This window comes from Polyodon spathula, chromosome 5 (assembly GCF_017654505.1).
Source record: "Polyodon spathula isolate WHYD16114869_AA chromosome 5, ASM1765450v1, whole genome shotgun sequence".
NCBI classification, from domain to species: domain Eukaryota; kingdom Metazoa; phylum Chordata; class Actinopteri; order Acipenseriformes; family Polyodontidae; genus Polyodon; species Polyodon spathula.
Window position 1 is genome coordinate 10665941 of NC_054538.1, and position 20106 is coordinate 10686046.

The 20106-nt window shown below is 38.2% G+C and overlaps 1 protein-coding gene across 1 annotated transcript in view; it reads right to left on the bottom strand.

Annotated features, from left to right (window-relative positions):
* Positions 1 to 6283: 6283 nt before the first annotated feature.
* The window catches only part of tnfrsf21 (tumor necrosis factor receptor superfamily, member 21), a 28296-nt gene continuing 14473 nt past the window's right edge, over positions 6284 to 20106 (bottom strand). Inside the window, exons 4-6 of the mRNA XM_041249710.1 lie at positions 18475 to 18740; positions 8424 to 8637; positions 6284 to 8160 (exon numbers count right to left, since the gene is read on the bottom strand). Coding sequence (XP_041105644.1) covers positions 7931 to 8160; positions 8424 to 8637; positions 18475 to 18740 — 710 coding nt within the window. The 3' untranslated portion in view covers positions 6284 to 7930. The remainder of the gene's footprint in view (positions 8161 to 8423; positions 8638 to 18474; positions 18741 to 20106) is intronic.

Here is a 20106-nt window from a genome sequence, read left to right on the forward strand (position 1 = left end):
GTGGCTTTACACCAGCACGATACTTGTTTTATTTTGTGTTTGATTATTGTTTTGTCTGTCTGTTTTGGCCACTGTGCCGTTTACGTGGGAAAAGTGTTTTATGTTCAAACTGTCAATTTTATAATAAATACACGCACCAGCGCTTCACTTGCAGTAATGTGTCTGTCTATTTCCTGGCCTGACATGACCACAATAGTTTATGTATAGTTTTCTCTTCTTAGCTTTGCAGTAAAATTTCCAGATGACCCCATTAGTTTCACCAATGGTTGTATTTGTGTGTGTGTGTCTGTGTGTGTGTGTGTGTGTGTGTCTATATATACACACACACACACACACACACACACACACACACTTACATAAGAGTGTGTGTGTGTTTTAAGGTCTGAAGGGAAAATCTGGACCTACCTTACAACATTTCATTGCCATACCACAATGTATCCTAGCTGATGTTTCAAGAGTGCTTATTTTTTATGGCATGCCTTTTTTTTAATCTAAATGAACATAAAATATGAATTTACCTATCTTTGACTTTTATCTAAGTACAAAATTTGCTGCAAATAAAAGCAATGATTAGGTAAATATTTTTGTTTTTATTATTTTTTGTGTGTGTGTGTGTTTTCAGTAGTAACTATATAACCAGGTATTATTGTGAACAGGATGGCTTCGCAACAATATAGTTTTTTAGCATTTTTTTAAATGTATATCTAAGTGTGTGATGATGTTGATGAGGTTTAACACAATAATCAAATGCATACTATAGCATCCCTCATGTACATGGTTTACAGCTTTGTTAGATGGCTTTCAGCACCCCCATTTAAAAAACGGTTCCAGCGCCACTAGCTAGCGTCAAAAGAATGTCAAGGCGTATGAAACCAAGGCACACCCCAGGCACTTGGAGCAGCAGAGGAAGGTGCGCTAGCATTGAAAGAGTGTCAAGGCGTACTTAATTGTTTCAGACACCACTCTGCTCATGCACTTAATGGGGACATAGTACATAGTTTGTGCTTGAATTCAGTTCAGCATGCTGCTGGAGCATGTTTGAAAAGGAGTTAAGATGTACACACATGTGTATAACCGAAACACACCGGACCAGTGGAAAGATTTGTGAATCACACTTTTTTTTTTGGTTTCAGTACAGTCAGCGTCCCTTTATTGGGATGCGTCAGTAGAAGTAAAAATATCCCGGATAAATGGCTGTCCCAATTAAACGAGAGGCATTTGAGACAACTTTAGTTACACTTTTTTGTTCCTAAATGGAAACAAAAATGATGAAATTGCATAACATTATGATTACATGTTAAAAACATCATTTAAAATATGAGTCAGTTGTTTTTTTTTTTATTCCCAAACAAATGCAATTGCTGTTTTTTATTTTTAAATGGTGTGGAAATGATGAAATCACATCTTATCACAAAACTAGACACTTGCGATGTTGACACACCAGCTTTCTTTGCCACAGCAGCCTAAGAAACCACAGGAGACTCCAGCTCCTTCAAGAGTTCAAAACGGTTTACACAATTTACACAAGTCACAGCGTAATCACATACTCCCTGAGATGTGCTACGCGACCTGTCTTGCTCTTCAAAGCGATCTCCATTCATCATTTGAAAATACTGTATACCAATTAAATGAAGTGGCATCCCAATTAAACAACATAAATAGCACTGGGAAGAAGCGTCTCCCAGACTTCCATTTAAACAAAAATCCTGATTATCAGTATCCCAATTAGGCGGCAATGACTGTATTTGCCATGACAAATACTTTTTCATTCATCTGTTAAGAAAACCTAACCACCAGTTCAAACTATCAAAAATATGGGTACTTTTTAATACCAGTTAATATACCTCATCATTTATTAGAATAGTATTAACAAATTCCGACAACTATATCACTTTTGAAACTTAGAAAACAGAAGGTAACTACCTAAAAAAAAAGTTTTATCTGAAATAAGAGGGCACAGTTATTATGATGGCGTGATTCAAACCTCTGACAAACATCAACTAGAGTGGAACATAGGCCTAACAACAATAATGTAATAGTGCCCTCTTATGTGGTGCACTGCTATTACATATGATGTTATAAGCACACTTTTTTACAATGATTAAGCCTCCGCTCTGTAACACAGAATCACTCTGTCCTCAGTTCATTCTATTTCTTTATCTATTATTCATTGTTACTTTGTCAATTTACGTACCCAAATATAGTTTATATTGAGGTGATCCAACCAAATAGGCCTCTGCCACTTTTTTGCAGTAGTATAATGTTATACATAACTTAAAATACAAAAAGGTGCTGTCTTTTTCAATATGTTAGTTTTGATATCCTGAAATTGAACGTTTTACAGGAAACACTAATGGTGTTTCAAAAGCCCTGCCGGTGTGTGTGTGTGTTGGTGTGGGGAATAATGGGCTGGCAGGGAAGGGGTTAAATGGTTCCCACATGGGAAGACCTTTTATTTTGGCCCTTGTGCCGTTTTGTTTTGTTAATGTGTTTTTGTTCGTTGTGTGTTTGTTAATATTAAACATGCACATTATTTCAATATGTTGTTGAATAGGGTACTGAAATTGCTATGCTCCGGATTGGAAATGATCTCCTGTTCAATGCTGATGCTGGTGCTCCCATCTGTTCTTGTCCTCCTTGACCTAACAGCTGCTTTTGACACCATAGGTCATAGCATTCTTCTTGACCGCCTTCGGAAGTATGCTGGGATCTCTGGAACCTGTCTCTCCTCGATGTCCTCTGATGCTAGATGTAGCGGTGTCGCAAACCCAGTCACTGAAGGTGTCCCTCAAGGGTCTGTTCTTGGGCCTCTTCTCTTCAACATCTGCATGCTTCCCTTGGGTTACCTCATCTGTCAACATAACCTCATGTTTCACTCCTATGCTGATGACACCCAGCTCTCCTTAAAACTCAACCCTACATGTCCCTCTGCCATGGTCTGGCTTTCGGCTTGCATTCAAGACATCGAGGCCTGGATGTCTGCAAATTGTCTTCAGCTCAACACTAGCAAATCTGAACTCCTCCTAGTAGGATCTAAAATTTGATTTAAGAATCTCAGTTTAGCTGCCCTGAACCTCGGAAACTGACTGCTGCTGTCTTCCCCCACAGTATGAAGCCTTGGTGTACTTCTGGACAGCAACCTCTCTCTCTTTTGATGCCCACATCACATGGAAAATGACATTTAACCACTTCAACATCATGACGTGCGCACGTACGTCAAATGAAAACCCACTTACAGTACCAAGCCTTACGTCTAGCTTTTCAGGTTTCGTTCTCTAAGGCAGTGCTAGTGGAAGTTTTGACTGTTCCAGCGTTCACCCATTCAGGGGCACTTGGGGAGCTGGTGGATAGTTATAACACAACTCTTACAAATACACTTTATAGTATTGCACCTTATAAATTTAAGAGATTATCAACAAAAAGATTTTCCCCCTGGTTTAATGAAACAACACGCATACACAAACGTATTTGTCATAAAGTAGAACATAGATGGATAGCTACTGGACTCCAGATACACTATCTTAACTGGAAAGACAGTGTTTCTAAATATAGAGCTGCACTGTCTCAGGCTAGATCAGTTTATCTATCAAATCTTATTGATAAAAACAGGAATAACCCAAAATTAACAACTCCTTAATCATAATGTGTTACACAGAATACTCTCAGTAAGCTGTAATGAGTTTATGAATCACTTTAACAAAAAAGTTACTGACATTAGAAATTAGATTAGTAACTCAGTATTAAACCGAGACTTGTCAGCAAACAAAATTACTGATACTGAACCGAAACAGATTCTTGAGTTTTTTTTCCTTGACGTCTGAAGTAGAGCTGGATTCCTTATTTAGAAAAATGAACCCCACAACTTGCACATTAGATCCTCTTCCTACCATACTTTTAAAAGAGATATATCTAAAAATAAATACCACTGTTTTAAATATTATTAACAGTTCTCTTATATAGGGCATTGTGCCAGACTCCTTTAAGACAGCAGTAGTAAAACCTCTTGCCCACCCTTGATTCTTCCTAATAATTACAGACCTATTTCCAATCTTTCTTTTCTGTCCAATGTGTTAGAAAGAGTAGTGGCTGGCCAGCTCAATAGATTTCTTGATGCACAGAATATTTCAGAGAAATTTAAATCTCGCTTTAAGTCTTATCACAGCACTGAGACAGCACTAATCCGAGTAGTGAATGCTGTTCTGCTGTCCTCCGACTTGGGCTCACCTTCGGTTCTTGTTTTACTTGGTTTAAGTGCAGCTTTTGACACCATTGATCACTCTCTCTTTTAATTGATCATCTTGAACATTTGGTGGGATTGTCAGGCACTGTCTTGTCTTGGTTCCGGTCCTATCTCTCAAACAGATTCCAGTTTATAAAAATTGAAGAGGAGACCTCCTTTTAATTAGAGGTTACTTGTTGGGTTCCTCAGGGTTCAATTCTTGGCCCAATTTTATATTCTCTTTTTGTTACTCTAGGGTGACATTATTCGTAGACATGGCGTTAGTTTCCACTGCAATGCTGATGATACTCAGCTTTACCTCAAAAAGGACTATGTATCTGCTGTTTTGCTGACATTAAGAACTGGATGTTTAATAACTTTTTAATGTTCAGACAAAACAGAAGTGATGATACTGGGGCCTCAGAGAGAACATGTAGATACACATTTGATTGATGTTTTATCTGATGGACTCTGTACAGATTTTAGGGCAGAAGTAAAAAACCTGCTATTATATTTGATACATTAGATTTGGTATATTTGAACTTTCTTTCGAAGCACATATTAAAAATGTCACAAAAATGTCCTTTTTTCATGTAAGAAATATTGCAAGACTGAGAGGTATTCTTTTCATGCAGGACGCAGAGAGATTAATGCATGCTTTTATATCCTCTAGGATTGACTATTGTAATGGTCTTTTCATTGGAACTAACCACAACATTATTTCTCGCCTTCAAATTGTACAAAATGCTGCAGCTAAAACTTTAACTCGGGTCAAGCGGCGAGAGCATATCACCCCGGTGCTGGCATCTTTGCATTGGCTACCGGTTAGTTTTAGAATAGATTTTAAGGTGTTGCTGCTAACTTATAAGGCTTTAAATGGTCTCGCACCTCCATACCTTAAAGATCTTTTGGAAGCCTATGTCTCCAATCACCCGCTCCGATCACTGGATGCTGGCCTACTGTTGTACCTATTATTCAGAAAAAAACTTCAGGTGGTAGATCTTTTAGTTACATGGCAACCTAAATTATGGAACAACTAACCAATCACAAATAGAAAAGCCCCTTCAGTCAATGTCTTCAAGTCTAGACTGAAAACTCATTTCTATAGCCTGGCATTTTCATCCAGATGAGCTGATATCCTCATGCCCCGATATTGTTCCCACTGTTTTTTATTTATTTATTTTCTAGATTAAAATCATATTTTTATAATACAGTTTATATATTCTGTTTTGTTTTTATTGTTCTTTTTTAAAATATATGTATTGTTTTTGCCTTTGTGAATGGCTTTGTGGCAACTAAAGGCACTATATAAAAATAAAATTGAATTGAATTTAATGGTACTGTGGAATGTACAATGAAAGTCAAGGGAGGGTCAGGTGACATTTGTATCCAATTGCGCGTCATGTAGTGATTCCAATCCACCTGTGGGCGTTTAGAAGACTGAGATATATTGCGGGAAGCCACTCAATGCTGACTTATCACTCAGCGATGATGATGAAGAGGATGTGGAGCCAAGAACAACAGGGGACTGGGTGTTTATAACTGATCCCTACCATGATGCCAGCCCTCCATCATATGATTTTGCACCTGTTTACACAGATGTGCACCCTGCCGTAGAACTTGAGTTTGCATTCTCCATTGGAGTGCTTTTTGGCTTTTGTTCCCGAAAAGCTAATCACTTACCTTTGTGACTGTACAAACAAAAGAGCATGCAGCTGCTTTACAGGTAAGCCAGCTGCAAAATGGAAGCTGTTTGGTTTGAAATGGCAGTGCTGCAACGGAATACTATCAAAACACAATGCTGGGTACAAGGCAATGAAGCAGGTGTTTCCGGCAGCAAGATCCATCACAATGCCTTCACAAAGTAGCCCTGTACACACATTTAATTCAGTAAGTGGCACAGAGCAAATTGATAATGGCACACATTTTGATGTTATTTGATAATTACCATTTACAGATTAAAAAATAAAATTTAAAAAAAAAAGTGTTTTTATCTCTATATCGAACATGGGTATGTAGTACACAGGAGCATAAAGGGTTAATGAAAACCACAGTTTAGGTCATTTGTGTTTTATTCATCATGTTAACATTTTATAGCCATTACAAGTTTGAAAACATTATTGATATTCTTTTCAAGATCTAAGCAGCCTAACTTTAAATACATACATATTTAGGGCTGAACCTTTTAGTAATATGCTTTTTTATATTTAATACATCTTTATATGAGATTAAAAAAATAAATATCCAGACACTACAGTCATTATCACAAAGATCTGAACTTTAATGGCTTGATGCAACATGTCACAATAGTAATACAGTTATTGGTTACAAGTGTCAAATACTAAAACAGCCACCAGAATATAAGGGGCAAACATCAGCAACTCTTAGTAAGAAACACATTTATACTTCAGTATATTAGTCCCAGGCTAGAAGGCAATAACTATCTTCAATGAATTCCACAGAAATTGTCTGCATAACATAATTCTTTCTTGCCATTTCAGGCCATATTAGTAAAAAAAACAAAACAAAACAAATACTCTTTAACAAACTATCAGAGTTGTTCTTACAGTGAACCCAGTACCACCAGGGTATCTAAAGACAGCACCAGTGCAGCTTGATATATAGCCGGCTTATATCACCCTGACTGGTGAAGCAAATACAGCCTATTGCATTTCTACTAGGAAAAAACAGCTTCATCACGGTTCTTACTGTTTCATAATTATCTAAATTGTTTCTATTTTAAAGAAGTACAAGGATGAACTGCCAGGTGTGCATTCATTTAAAACAATTAACAAGTACGCCCATCTAATTCCAGGAGTACATCTTGAACGTGAATCTTTATAGTGTTACATTTGAATATAAATTAGTAAACTCAAGCAATGAACCTTTAGAATGAGTCGTCAATGCCCAATAAATCGTGCAAATCACTGCTTCTGTTAAGCATAGAATTTACAATAAAAAATATATATTATGCATTACAAAAAAAAAACTAAAAAACACAAATATGTACAGTATGCAAACAATACTGCAAAGAAACATGGACAATAAAAGCAGACTTGGCAAAATGCCATACCATTTTAAGAAGTTATAAAGTAAGTGCATACATTATATACAGGTAATCAGTCAGCATTAAAATGAATTAAATACACATAAACACGCTCAAAAAAATTCAATTAAAGTTTGTGCTCAAAAGAGCCAACTTCCCAATTTGTTTTCCCAACTTCAATATGTTTAACCTAGCGTCGTCGGTGTGTGTATATATATATATATATATATATATATATATATATATATATATATATATATGTTATGGTTCATGCGTAAAATCTGTAATTTTATACATTGACCTCTGAGCTGGTAAATCTACAGATATACTGGTTATTTTATAGATTGACCGCGGAGCAGGTAAACCTACAGATTTACCGATTTTACACATAAACTGTAATATAAAAAATGCAGGCATTATCTTATGAATGAAAACGCTAACAGAAGTTATGACATGAACAAAGAGAACATTTTCCAAAGCTATATTGAACCTAAACCATAATGAATTTCAAGGGCTCTGGAGCATAACAGCTGTACCAAGAAGACATTTACTGGCCTTATCTCACATAACCTGTTCAGATTTTACATGTAACATTCCCACTTCATGCTAGTCACTCCACCAGTTTGTGACGAGTGAAGTGAAACCCCAGTTCACTGGCGGTTTGTTTACAGTAGATCAGGCAGGTGGCTGTACACAGAGTCGAGGAGCTTTTGGCTGGCGTCCTGGCTCTTCACACCAGCAACCTCAAAGAGTTTATCCAGCTTGTCCTCCGCCTGAGAGATCTCATCAATCACGTGGAGCTCTTCTAGGTTCAGAATGTGAAGCATGTCATCAAAGATTGGCTGCAGGTCGCAAGGGTCCAGGCGTACCTGTCGCAACACTGTATCTTTCTTTTCTGGAAATGAAGAAGAAATGCACATGAGCTGACGATCACAAGACAAAACCACCTAGGATGTAGTTAATAATTTAAAGGCTTGTTTGAAAAATTTGAAAAAAAAGTGGAATATTTATTTTGAACTGGGTCGATGATAATCTCAGGAGTGTGTTGTTTTAAACGTCAATTTCATCGTACCTAAAGTTAGTAAAAGTTAGTAGTGTATGTGCAGCATGTATTATGTTGATTATGCAAGTCATTAGGAGCTTGGTGTGTGTCATTACCTTTGGTAATAAAAGAACCTGTCCTGCTAAGAGGCGAGTTGTTACTGGAAGTGGAGTCACAGCGCAGCAGAGGTTCTGATTCATCAGCAAAGAATCTTTTCGACTTGTCCACTGAGCAAGGCTCTATGATAACCCCAGTTGACTCTGAAGGCTTGTGGGTGGGACTGAGGCATTGGGTCACATTCACAGCCGTAATCAGCTTGTTTATATCCAACTAGAAAGAAAAGAAGAGAAAGACAATGAAAACAGGAAAGAATGAGTAATATGAAGGTCTTTTATTTACTGGTGACCTTATTTGGAGCTCATGGTGACCCGATAGGCTTTTAACTGCCTACAGCAATGCCCTTGAATTTCTCAACTCTACGTCAACATGTTAATACTGTACAAGCTCACTATGAAACACATTGTGGCTTCAAAGAGTAAGAGAATTTGCCACCCACACACACACACCACATGGTCGACACAAGGCTCCTACACTAGTTTTAATGAATTACATGATATGCCCGGTTATTGTGCACCACCATACCCATTTTTTTCTCTCTCCTTATACTCTTCTTTTAGGTAGTAAGGAAATTATGACTTGATTGTTTTTGCCTTCCCAAGATTGGAAATGATGGAAGTTTAGCTTCAGACACCTCTGAATCCCCCTGGGATTCCCAGAAAACTCTGGAAACTTCCTCTACATCCAAATAAAATAGTGTTTAAAATAAATAAATAAAAACTGTTCAGATTGCAAATGGAAACATACTTCTTTATCGCTGTAGACAGACACAAACACATATTAGAAAACCACAAAGGAAAGTAAAAAGTAAAATGGCAGTTTCTTTTATAATCTTTATTTCTTATATAGCACCTTTCATAGTGGAGCACCATCACAAAGTGGTTTACGAGATACAAGACTAGGGTGTGTGAATTATGCATCAGCTGCAGAGTCACTTACAAGAATGTCTCACCCGAAAGACACAAGGAGGTTAAGTGACTTGCTCGGGGTCACACAATGAGTCAGTGGCTGAGCTGGGACCTCCCAGTTACAAGCCTGTTTCTTTAACCACTGGGCCACACAGCCTCCTTATGGTTCATCAAATGTTTTTCTTTTCCACAATATATTATATGTATATGTGTATATATATATATATATATATATATATATATATATATATATATATATATATAAATACACACACGCACGCACACACACACAGAGGTGCACTCCACTTATAATGGATCCTGTTAGAACGGAGTTCCGCTTACAACGTATCGAGGAGGCATGTCCCTGCCAAACAGCATGGGTTTTAATGGGGAATTACTCTGGTTAAAACACACTCACTTAACGTATACCGTGATGGAAATAAGACTGCTATTACATAGCAGTTTCATCCATTCCAGGTTTTACTACAAGCTTGATTAGCTACAGTGTATAGGTAACAAGCTCATGTGTGTCTGAGTAAAACCAGAAACGGATCAAACTGCATTGCAATGGGAGTCTTATTTCCATACCTACGTATAAACAGTTTAATACGTACAGTTTTCCTGTTCCACAGGTAGATATTTTGCACAAATAAAGTACTTTCAGGACAGTAAATGTCAGGCAGGAAAAACAGTTACTGTTCACTTTTATTCCTCTCTTTTGGCACAGCCATGGTACACTTTAAACATAGAACGTATACAATTAATTACATTTAGCGAAAATATAAATTTACAAAATGGAACTACATTATTACATTGTGCAACCCACAGGGGTGTGTTTTATTCAAACAATAAACTCCTGTTCTTTGGCAGTTAAGCTTTCTTGTATTGTTTACATTTAAGGCACTTAATATTTAAGGTACTGTGTTCGCAGTTAGATACAGCATTTCAAATTATTTGTTTACAAAGTACTGATTTCCATCGTCCCTCGGAGTCCGTTAGAAGTGGAGTGCATCTGTATGTGGTTTATTCACTTGGCACCCATAGGGTCAGCACAGGTACATGGACAATAGGAACATGAATTTTGCTGCTCAAGCTAATAAACAGCTAAAATAGCAACTGTGATCAAGTTCAGTAATTTAATGGTATAAATTATGATTAGATTCAGCTTCACAGTACATTAAATGTGTAATATATATATAGTGTGTGTGCAACGTTACATGCAATTATTGCATCACCTCTGAAACAACTTAATCCTACATTCTAAACTGAATATAGTATTAACATGAAGTTTGTTTAAATATAAGTGATCACACTGTGGATACACAGTTATAAGGATTATCAAAAGGAATTCTAGGCCAACACGTTGATTCAACAATAACTAGGACATGGATTTATGATTCCAATCAAACAGTTTCCCATGGAATTCAAATGCCAGATTGCATCACTCTTAGTCATTTCAGCTGGCTTTAAGCTATTTCTTTTTTCAGGCATGACTAAAGCATTTTCAATATTCCACCCATAAAATAAACTCAAAAGGGCTGAAAACTTCTTAGGAATTGAACATCTGATGCCATCAGTACTTTAGTTTGTACAAACAACTCGTGAGTCATGGTCATTATCCTTTTGGTAGCTAGGGCTCCTTTTTTGGAGGTTTAGTATTTTTGGTAAGAACATCAGTAGTCTCTCTAAAATTTAAGATGTAAATGCTCTATATTAAATAATAATAAATAATAAATAATAATAATAATAATAATAATAATAATAATAATAATAATGTAATTAAAATGTACAAAAAGAAAATAATCCAGCATAATAAAATTAATATATTTTACAACAAGTTCTTTATGCTGTGCTTTCTGAAAAGGTCTAACAAACACTGTTCAATCTGTTGTTATTACTGTGTTCAGCCTATAAGAAAATATCTCCTCTTACTGTGTGTGACTGTTCACGGGAGGAGAGAGACACAGAGAGCTGCAGTGCTGAAGTGCTGTTGCACACATTTATTAAACAAACAATGGCATGAGGGCCAATATAAATAGTTCAAACAAAACACTAAATGTCAGGCTGGACATTCACCTTCACTAATCAATATACACATAAAACAAACAGTGTTCACTGACCAACTCCCTCTCCCAGAAACAGGATCTTTCCTATATACCATGTGGCTGGAGCCTAACTAACCATCAATCATTCAATTAAGGCTCCAGCCACATTCTCACATGTATTTTGGCAGAAGGGGATTAAACCCTCAATACAAAAAAAACCCCAACAGGATTAAACACAAGAAACAACATATTCTTAATAAAAGAAAAATCAGCAGATGTCACAGTCTTTACACTGGCATGATGTCATTTGGCAGTACTTCTTTCCACAAGCACAATGTCTGCAAAAGAATACATCCACTTGCAATCTAACCATAATTTTTTTTTTTTAGCTGACGTTAGTCCTGCCAACAAAAGTCACTGTTTCTGAAGGTTAACAGTTATTCGGGAGTCAAGACCGAGAAGGAGCAATCGGGGGTTGAACAGCACCTCTACACCAGTCACTTCAGAGAGAACAGTAACCACAGAGGGGGTTGGGTTGATCGGGATATTCATCTGAAAATGCCACTATGTACAAGTTTTTAGAGGATGTAAAAATATTGGACCATACCACCTCCCAGGCAGGACTGCCACCCAACCTGTCTAATTATCTGTCCCAAATAGTGGTTACTGGGAGAGAGTTGGTATTACAGGAAGTAAAATAATCATAAAAAGCAAGGAGACTAGACCTCTTGTGGTAACAACAAAAGTAAATCAAGCACAGGGAGACAAGGCAGTTGAGCGTCCCAAGGTATCCCATACGCACGGAGGGCTGCGCAGAGTCTAAAAAAAAAAAAGTGAATATATCTCTCAAAAGATCCTGGAACGTGCAGAGTCCTTTGTCATTAAAAATGTCACTTAAAATGTGTATTTCTTGTGGACCATGGTGGATAGGTAAAAAAAACTAAGCGCTTGTCAGTAGAAATATTCCAAATAGGTGAGCGCTTATGGAATTTTGGAGGGTTGCCAAGAACACTATCAATTTCTTCCATCTATCCAAGCAGTTTGAAATAATTGGGCCTATTCGAAGTAAGAAAGCCCTAGTTACAGTGGCAGAAAATCAAGATCCTGAAGCCTAATTGGTTTAATTAAGGATTCTTCAATTGGTCGCCACAGAGCTGTAGCCCTTCACTCTAGCCATGATTTAAAAACTCTTAGCTGAAAGGCCCAATAATAATATTTAAAATTAGGCACAGCCAAACCACCTCTAGGCCTATAGCTAGAACACTCTAATGGATCTTTATTATTTTTTTATTTTTTATTTTGAATCGACAATTCTTTTTTCCCCATGTTCTCCCCAATTTGGAAAGCCCAATTATTATTATTTTTATTTCAACACAGCTCACCGCTGCCACCCCAGCGCTGACTCGGAAGAGATGAAGGCGGACACACGCGTCCTCCGAAACATGTGCCGTCAGCTGTCCACTTCTTTTCACTCTGGTGCAGGCGCCCGGCCAGTCTACAGGAGTTTCTGGTCCTCGGTGAGCTGAGGACACCGTGGCCAACCTAAGCGCTCTCGACCCGGGTGGCAGTGGAATAGCCTGCAATCTCCAGGCTACACGGTGCTTCCTGCGCTCCATGCAGAGTGCCTTTACCGGATGCGCCACTCAGAGTCCCCGAGAGCAGGGAAATCAATGCCAATTTCTGATCTCTATGAAAAAGAGCCAGTTCACAGTAAGAAATTAATAAAACTTAGTATTAAAAATGGACCACCTTGATGCCATCTAGTCTGGGAGACTTTCGCTTCTGCACAGATCGTACTGCTGTCTCCAATTCTTGCAATGTTAACCCTTTGGGTCCTATGTCAAACCAGGTCCGACATTACAATTTTCCCTTTCCAGTCCGACATCATCAAAAAGACGTAAAGCACAGGCATCTAGTCGTTTTTTTTCCCCCAGAAAAAGCAGAGAAAACCTTTCAATGGCCGAATGAAGCTGAAACAAGGGGCGTATCTAAGCAATACACATAGCCCCTGCACCTGTTTTACTCTGAAAAAATAAATAAACAGCACGTGTAAAATAAACAGCGTGTGTGAAAATAAATTGGACCCGAAGCGGCCAACAGGCGCTGAATAAATGGATTGCAAAGGGTTAAAGGAGCCTCTAAAAGTTCAGCCTGCTTGGTAGTTAAGCTAGGTAATTCTAGTGGGTTTAAGAAATCCCTGATTAACCGGATCTGCACCATCTTCGGAAGTGTAAAGTTGTGAATAAAATTCTTTAAAAACTGCCCAGGTTTAGAAAACAAGACACCATTGCAGTCCTTAATTGCATTAAAAGAAGCTAAATGTTCAGATTGCTTTAACCTCAATGCAAGTAATGCAATCTACTGTCTTTCTGTGTGCTCATAATGAAGATGCCTTGTCTTATGTACCATGAATTCTGCTCTTGTACTAGTGATGTTTTTAAATTCACTCGTCAGAGTGGCTAACTGACATTACTCTTTTGTTTTGTTTCCAGGTGCATAATTTGAGTTTCTAATTGGAGAATCTGTTAATTCAGAGTTGAAGCAAGTGAGGTACAGAAGCCTCCAATAAAAGCATTTAGTGACCTCCCACAATGAACTAGGGTTGATTTCAGGATCAGAGTTCACCCCCAACCCAACCCAACCCCCCAGAACAATTGTATACTGCGGGAATTCCAACAATTTAAGCTTAATATTCTAAAAAAAAAACTTTGTAAAACTGACGCTAAGCACAGTTTAACATTATTCCGAGTGCTCAGTACATAACAGACAGCCTCAATGTCATTGTGATAATTGTTAACAGTGAGATTGACCTTCCTATCAACCACAGTAAGTACCCCCTTTGATTTAATCAAAGCACAGGAGTGAGCAATCATTTTAAAATGTCTTTTTTTTTGGAATCTGTATACATCAGCAGATTTAAGATGAGTCTCCTGAATTATTGCAATATTAACACATGTACAATGAAGCAGGTCAAGTCACTTGGCTCTTTTAACAGGTGAATTTAGCCCTTGCATGTTCCATTTTATAATATTTTAGTTTGCAATTAGGGAGGTCTAAAGCTTCCAGCAGAAATATCATGCAAGTGTAAAACAGCAAAGAGAGAAGGTGACACAGTCTGACAATTATACAAATAACACATACAACATAAGCAGAGTGAGGCACACTCCAGCTCATTTTACATTATAATAATGAGCCCCTACATAACAGTATATAACACATAAATTTAAATTAAAGAAGAGAAATAATCATGCAATTCTTCTACAGAACCGACCAGCTGGGGCAGGTGACATTGAACAGTACTGCCCCCCCCCCCTCCCATAAGCCAGCAAAACAAACAGAAAAATTTAGCTTCTGTGGGTTTGGATGCCCAGTTGTTCAAGTGTCTCCTGTATCGGAGCATAAGCCTTCCTGTGTTCAGTAGTGCAAGTTGAACAGTCAGGGAAGATCAAGAGCTTGTCCTCCATCTGAGCCAGACGAGACTCGAGTAATGAAATCTCCACAGCAGAATATCTGATGCTGTCCCTGTTCTGTCGCTATGAGGCTTGCAGAATATCCATTATTTTACGGTCATTATCAACAGAGGGGGCCAGGGTAGCTACTTTTTCCTTCACTTGCTGAAAGCAGGACTGGACTGAGTTTAAATCAGAGCACAGTTTTAATATCAGCGGCAATTCAGTTTTTAAAGATTCCTTGATACAGTCAAGAATGAAATCCCTGAGAGAACTGAGAATCACTCAGCCAGGAGAGTGCTTCACCTTGTGGGCCTCAGCGCCTGACCACAGAGTCAACTTTTGGGCCTGCAGAATCTGTAAGCAGCTGTTTCCTGACTTTTTTTTTTTTTTGTTAGCGTTCTGGTTATATAACATATATAAAAATCAATTATATCAGGACATTTCAGACTATGAGTCCTTCTTAGTAGAATGGAAAAAAAAACACACACACACACACACACACACACACACACGCATTTATATATATATATATATATATATATATATATATATATATATATATATATATATATAGTGTACAGATGTGAACAAGGTCACCTTTTGTCCTTTTTCAGTTCAAGTTTTTAGCTTGGTATTAGTTTACTGCATTAGAGTAACCTCCTTACTCAACAAAGCAATGCGGGGAAGCTAAAAAATAAATGACCTGGGATTCCCATATGTGACAATAAGCACATTGCTACTGTATACAGAGGATAGTCTACCTGCCGATTTACAGCCTTGTTACTAAGTAAATTAGCACCTAATTTTTCATGCGCACTGTACACATAGACAAGCACACACACAAAAAAATAAATAAAATCTGAAGTGATGTTAAATTGTCTCCACATATGCTGGTTTGTAGTTCATTTAATGTATATCAACTACCTTTTAGGAGATGACATCTGGATTACACTATGTAACACAATTTTTGTTCCTGGGTAGTAAGTGTTATTTCCTAATTGCTTATGCCTCAAAAGTATAGAAAATGGCTATTATTCCCCACAAACTTTGCTTCTGTGACCAGGACAGTGATATTTTGAAATTTACCTATTTCCAATGAGAAAACGGGCGAATTTGTGTCTTTTCGTTCACATAAAGTCAGAAAAAAAACAACATATTAATCCAAATTAACATGTATTTATACAAAAGTAATACAAAAATGACTACAAAAGATTTAGAAGTATGTAGTTTTTCGGGATTTACGATTAAACTGTAAATCACTTTTACGAATCATCCCCCAAATGTAGTCTCCCATCATGTTCTCGTTATACTGTCCTTGGTAGCGGTGTTCAAAGTCCAGTATATCCTGGTGGAAGCGCTCGCCTTGCTCCTCCGAGTATGCTCCCATGTTCTCCTTGAATTTATCAAGATGAGCATCTAGGATATGGACTTTGAGGGACATCCTACAGCCCATTGTGCCGTAGTTCTTCACCAGTCTCAACCAGCTCCACATAGTTTTCGGCCTTGTGATTGCCCAGGAAGCCCCGAACCACTGCGACAAAACTGTTCCAAGCCGCTTTCTCCTTACTAGTGAGCTTCTTGGGGAATTCACTGCACTCCAGGATCTTCTTTATCTGTGGTCCGACGAAGACACCGGCTTTGACCTTTGCCTCAGACAGCTTAGGGAAGAAGTCTTGAAGGTACTTGAAGGCTGCCTACTCCTTATCTAGAGCTCTGACAAATTGTTTCATAAGGCCCAATTTGATGTGCAGTGGTGGCATCAGCACCTTCCGGGGGTCCACCAGTGGCTCCCACTTGACGTTGTTCCTCCCCACAGAGAACTCGGTCCGCTGTGGCCAGTCCCGCCTGTGGTAGTGTGCCTTGGTGTCCCTGCTGTCCCAAAGGCAAAGACAGCAGGGAAACTTGGTCAAACCGCCTTGGAGACCATGCGTCTGCCGGATGCTTGTAGCCTCTTGATGCCATCTTGGAAAAATGCAGATATGTATCCACTTAGGCAGCTGGAACTAAACTGAACAGGTGGGCTTAAGGCCCCTGTATTTATGCTACTATTTATTTTACTAGAAAGTTCTAGAAGTTACTCCATGTTTACTCAGCACTGAATATATCTGGAATGTTCTGGAAAATAGGTAAATTTCAAAATATCACTGTCCTAGTCACAAAAGCAAAGTTTGTGGGGAATAATAGCCATTTTATATACTTTTGAGGCATAAGCAATTAAGAAATAACACTTACTACCCAGGAACCAAAAAAAAAAAATAAAAAATTGTTACATGGTGTTAGCAGGTGTCCCTAATTGATCTGGATGACTCAGTTTAAAATGATCATTCTCCACCGTGTTTTGCTTTTTCCTTACACAGCAACCCCATCATATCAATACTGCATAAAGGCAACTGCTTACTTGTGTCCAACTATAAAAGTGGCTTATTTAAAGAATTATGTTTTTGTTAGTTCCTGCCAGTGTACATACAGTACTCTATGCTATGACCTTCATGTACAGAAAACCATTCAGTGCAGCAGAGAGGCCTTTCTGTTGCTTTGTGAAGTTTCTCAATTCCCTCAAGCTGAAATTAACAGTATAATAAAACTGTCCTGCTGTTTAAACCTGAAGCCCTGACTGGAAATCCCTGGAGATTAGCATTACTTGGAACTCCCCACCTGCAGACTGACAGATGCACAACATAAACCCTGCAGTGGGATTACAGTCCAAACTACGGAAAACAAGAGCTACCTTTGCTCATTTTCAGTTTCTTTACCAAGTCTAACCCCTTAACAGCCCCCCCCCCCCCATTTAATTTTTCTTTTAGGTATCCAACAAATGAACTCAAGCTATTTAACCACCATTCAACCCCTAAATCATCAAAAACGTTTTGTTTGAATATAAAATGCACTTCTTAGTCCATTAAAGCTGGCAAGCATGTTAGTTAAGGTCTTAAATTCTTTAAAACAAAGTTGATGGGAGCCAATGACATGAACAGGTCGAGTGGATCCAGTTTTCAGCAATACCTGTCAACCAACATAGATAAGAAACTACAAACTGTTCAGTAATTGGTAACACAAACACGTTCTTGTTCTAAGAAAAATACATAGTCCCATGATACAATCCCAGCTGTTTATTAATTAGTTGTTATTTGCATCCACAGAAGCTGTTCTATTGATTTCAAGATAAATCCAATTTATGAAGTGGTGAAGACAGACTGACAGATTTTCTTGAACTAAGGTTTATCTGTGCGACAAACCAGTATTAGCGAGAGAACAATGCGCCATTAATATATAACCTTCTGGGGGAAAAAAAGGACACAACCTTAGTGGAACGTTACCCAACACTGTATGATGCTCTGGACAGAGTTGAACGATCTCATATTGGAAACTATTTCACTATTTAATAATGATTTATTTCATGACTAAAGTTCCATTTTGTGCACACTATACAAGTTTTGAAAGATGCAACCTACCTTTCCTTTCTTTTTAACAGACATAAACAAGCAAACTCTGTATTATTATACTGCATGTGTGCAAAAGCATTATACAATCAATAAAAGCTGGAACCAAGTTTCTTCTAATTCAGATAATCAACACCGAAATGGTATTCGAGAGTTTGTGCGTTACAACTTTCTAGAGAAAAAAAAATCCATCTTCGAATCTTACCTGAGGATTATCCTCCATCACCCCCCGAATCTTCTCCACTACATCGTTGCGCCTGTGCCTGCGTAGAGCATTAATGAGTTTAGCAAGATTGGCATCTTGGTCTCTTATAGTCCAGTGCTGTAAAGCTGCATACGCTCTCTCATGATCTGCCTTGTACCCATTAGAGAAAGCTGCCACCTCCCTCTCTGTTGCATTGGCTAGAGACTGGTACATATCTATCCACTGGCTGCCAATCTGTGCTGACACCAGCTTAAGGATGTCTATACCTGCAAAAAGAAAAATGTTTAAATGGGATTAAGTTGGCATGATTAGCACCTAATTGTGTTACATATTGTACTTTTGTTTTTTAATGTAATGTGTGTGTGTAATTAAACACACATGCTATATATATATATATAGAGAGAGAGAGAGAGAGAATCAAAAGTACTGTGACAGTACACTCAAACTTGAGCCCTCCAAACCTCCACTGTAATATGTTTTCCATACTGCAAAGCATGTGCTTTATAAAAGGTGTGTTGCAGGTACAGAGGTAACAATGTATAGAGCTGACTGACCATCAATATGGAATGATTACTGGGTACCAGATGGGCGGGGTAGGGGGATATGAGTGTTTGCGTCATTTCCAGAACATTGGGCTTTTCCAAGCCAACTGTGGGTAATGTCCATAGGAAATGGAAGACAACAGGTCGTGACAATGCTGAAAATAGGACAGGCAGGCCAGAATTATTGACAGATTGGGCCACATATGACTGTGTTGAAGGTTGAATGCCTCAACCTATACACATTTTAAACATTGCTGCACTACCAGCTTTGATGCAACGCTATGACGAGGGCCCTTCCGTCTACCAGCATGACAACGCGTCTTGTTAGAAATTGGTTTGAGGACAACAATGAAAATTTGCAGTGGCCAGCCTAGAGCCCGGCCCTGACTGAAATCCAAGCAAACCACTCTGGGATGTCTTGGAACACCACCCGAGGGCCAGTGTCAACAGACCACGATCCACTCCTGAGCCAACACACGCGCCCATGGAGGAATGGTGCTACGTTACACCCGATGTCTACTAAAAGTACAGAGTGTTAGTGGCAGGGTCTGAGCTTTTATTATTGCCAAAGGCGGACCAACACCCTATCAGAAATTGAATACTGTTGTGAATTAATGATCTTGAACATTTTCTAACTACAGTACAACGTCGCATATTCGACCCTCTGTGGACTGGGGTATAGGCAGATGTGTGAAAAAGTCAGATTTGCAAACATCTATAGGAATTGACATTTACACATGCATAAATAAGTTAGTGAACAAAAACAACACTCAAATTGAAAATGAAATTGCTTTAAACACGGGGAAATTCTTTGCTTTAAAAGTGAGTAAATGTAAACAAGATAAATTAAGCTACAATACACAGTGTTGCTGTGCGGTTTACTATAAGCCATCTCCATTCAAAAGCTTTTTTTTTTAAAAAATACAAAACAAAACGGTAAATGTACAGTAATCTGCAACTGACGGCCTTTCTTAACTCTAGAAGTCCCTGCTTCTGCTTACTTAATATCTCTGTACTTTGCGCTCTTTCTTGATATTGCCAACAGCCAATAAGAAGCTCAGTTTGAATATTGCTTTGGTTACTTTAAACA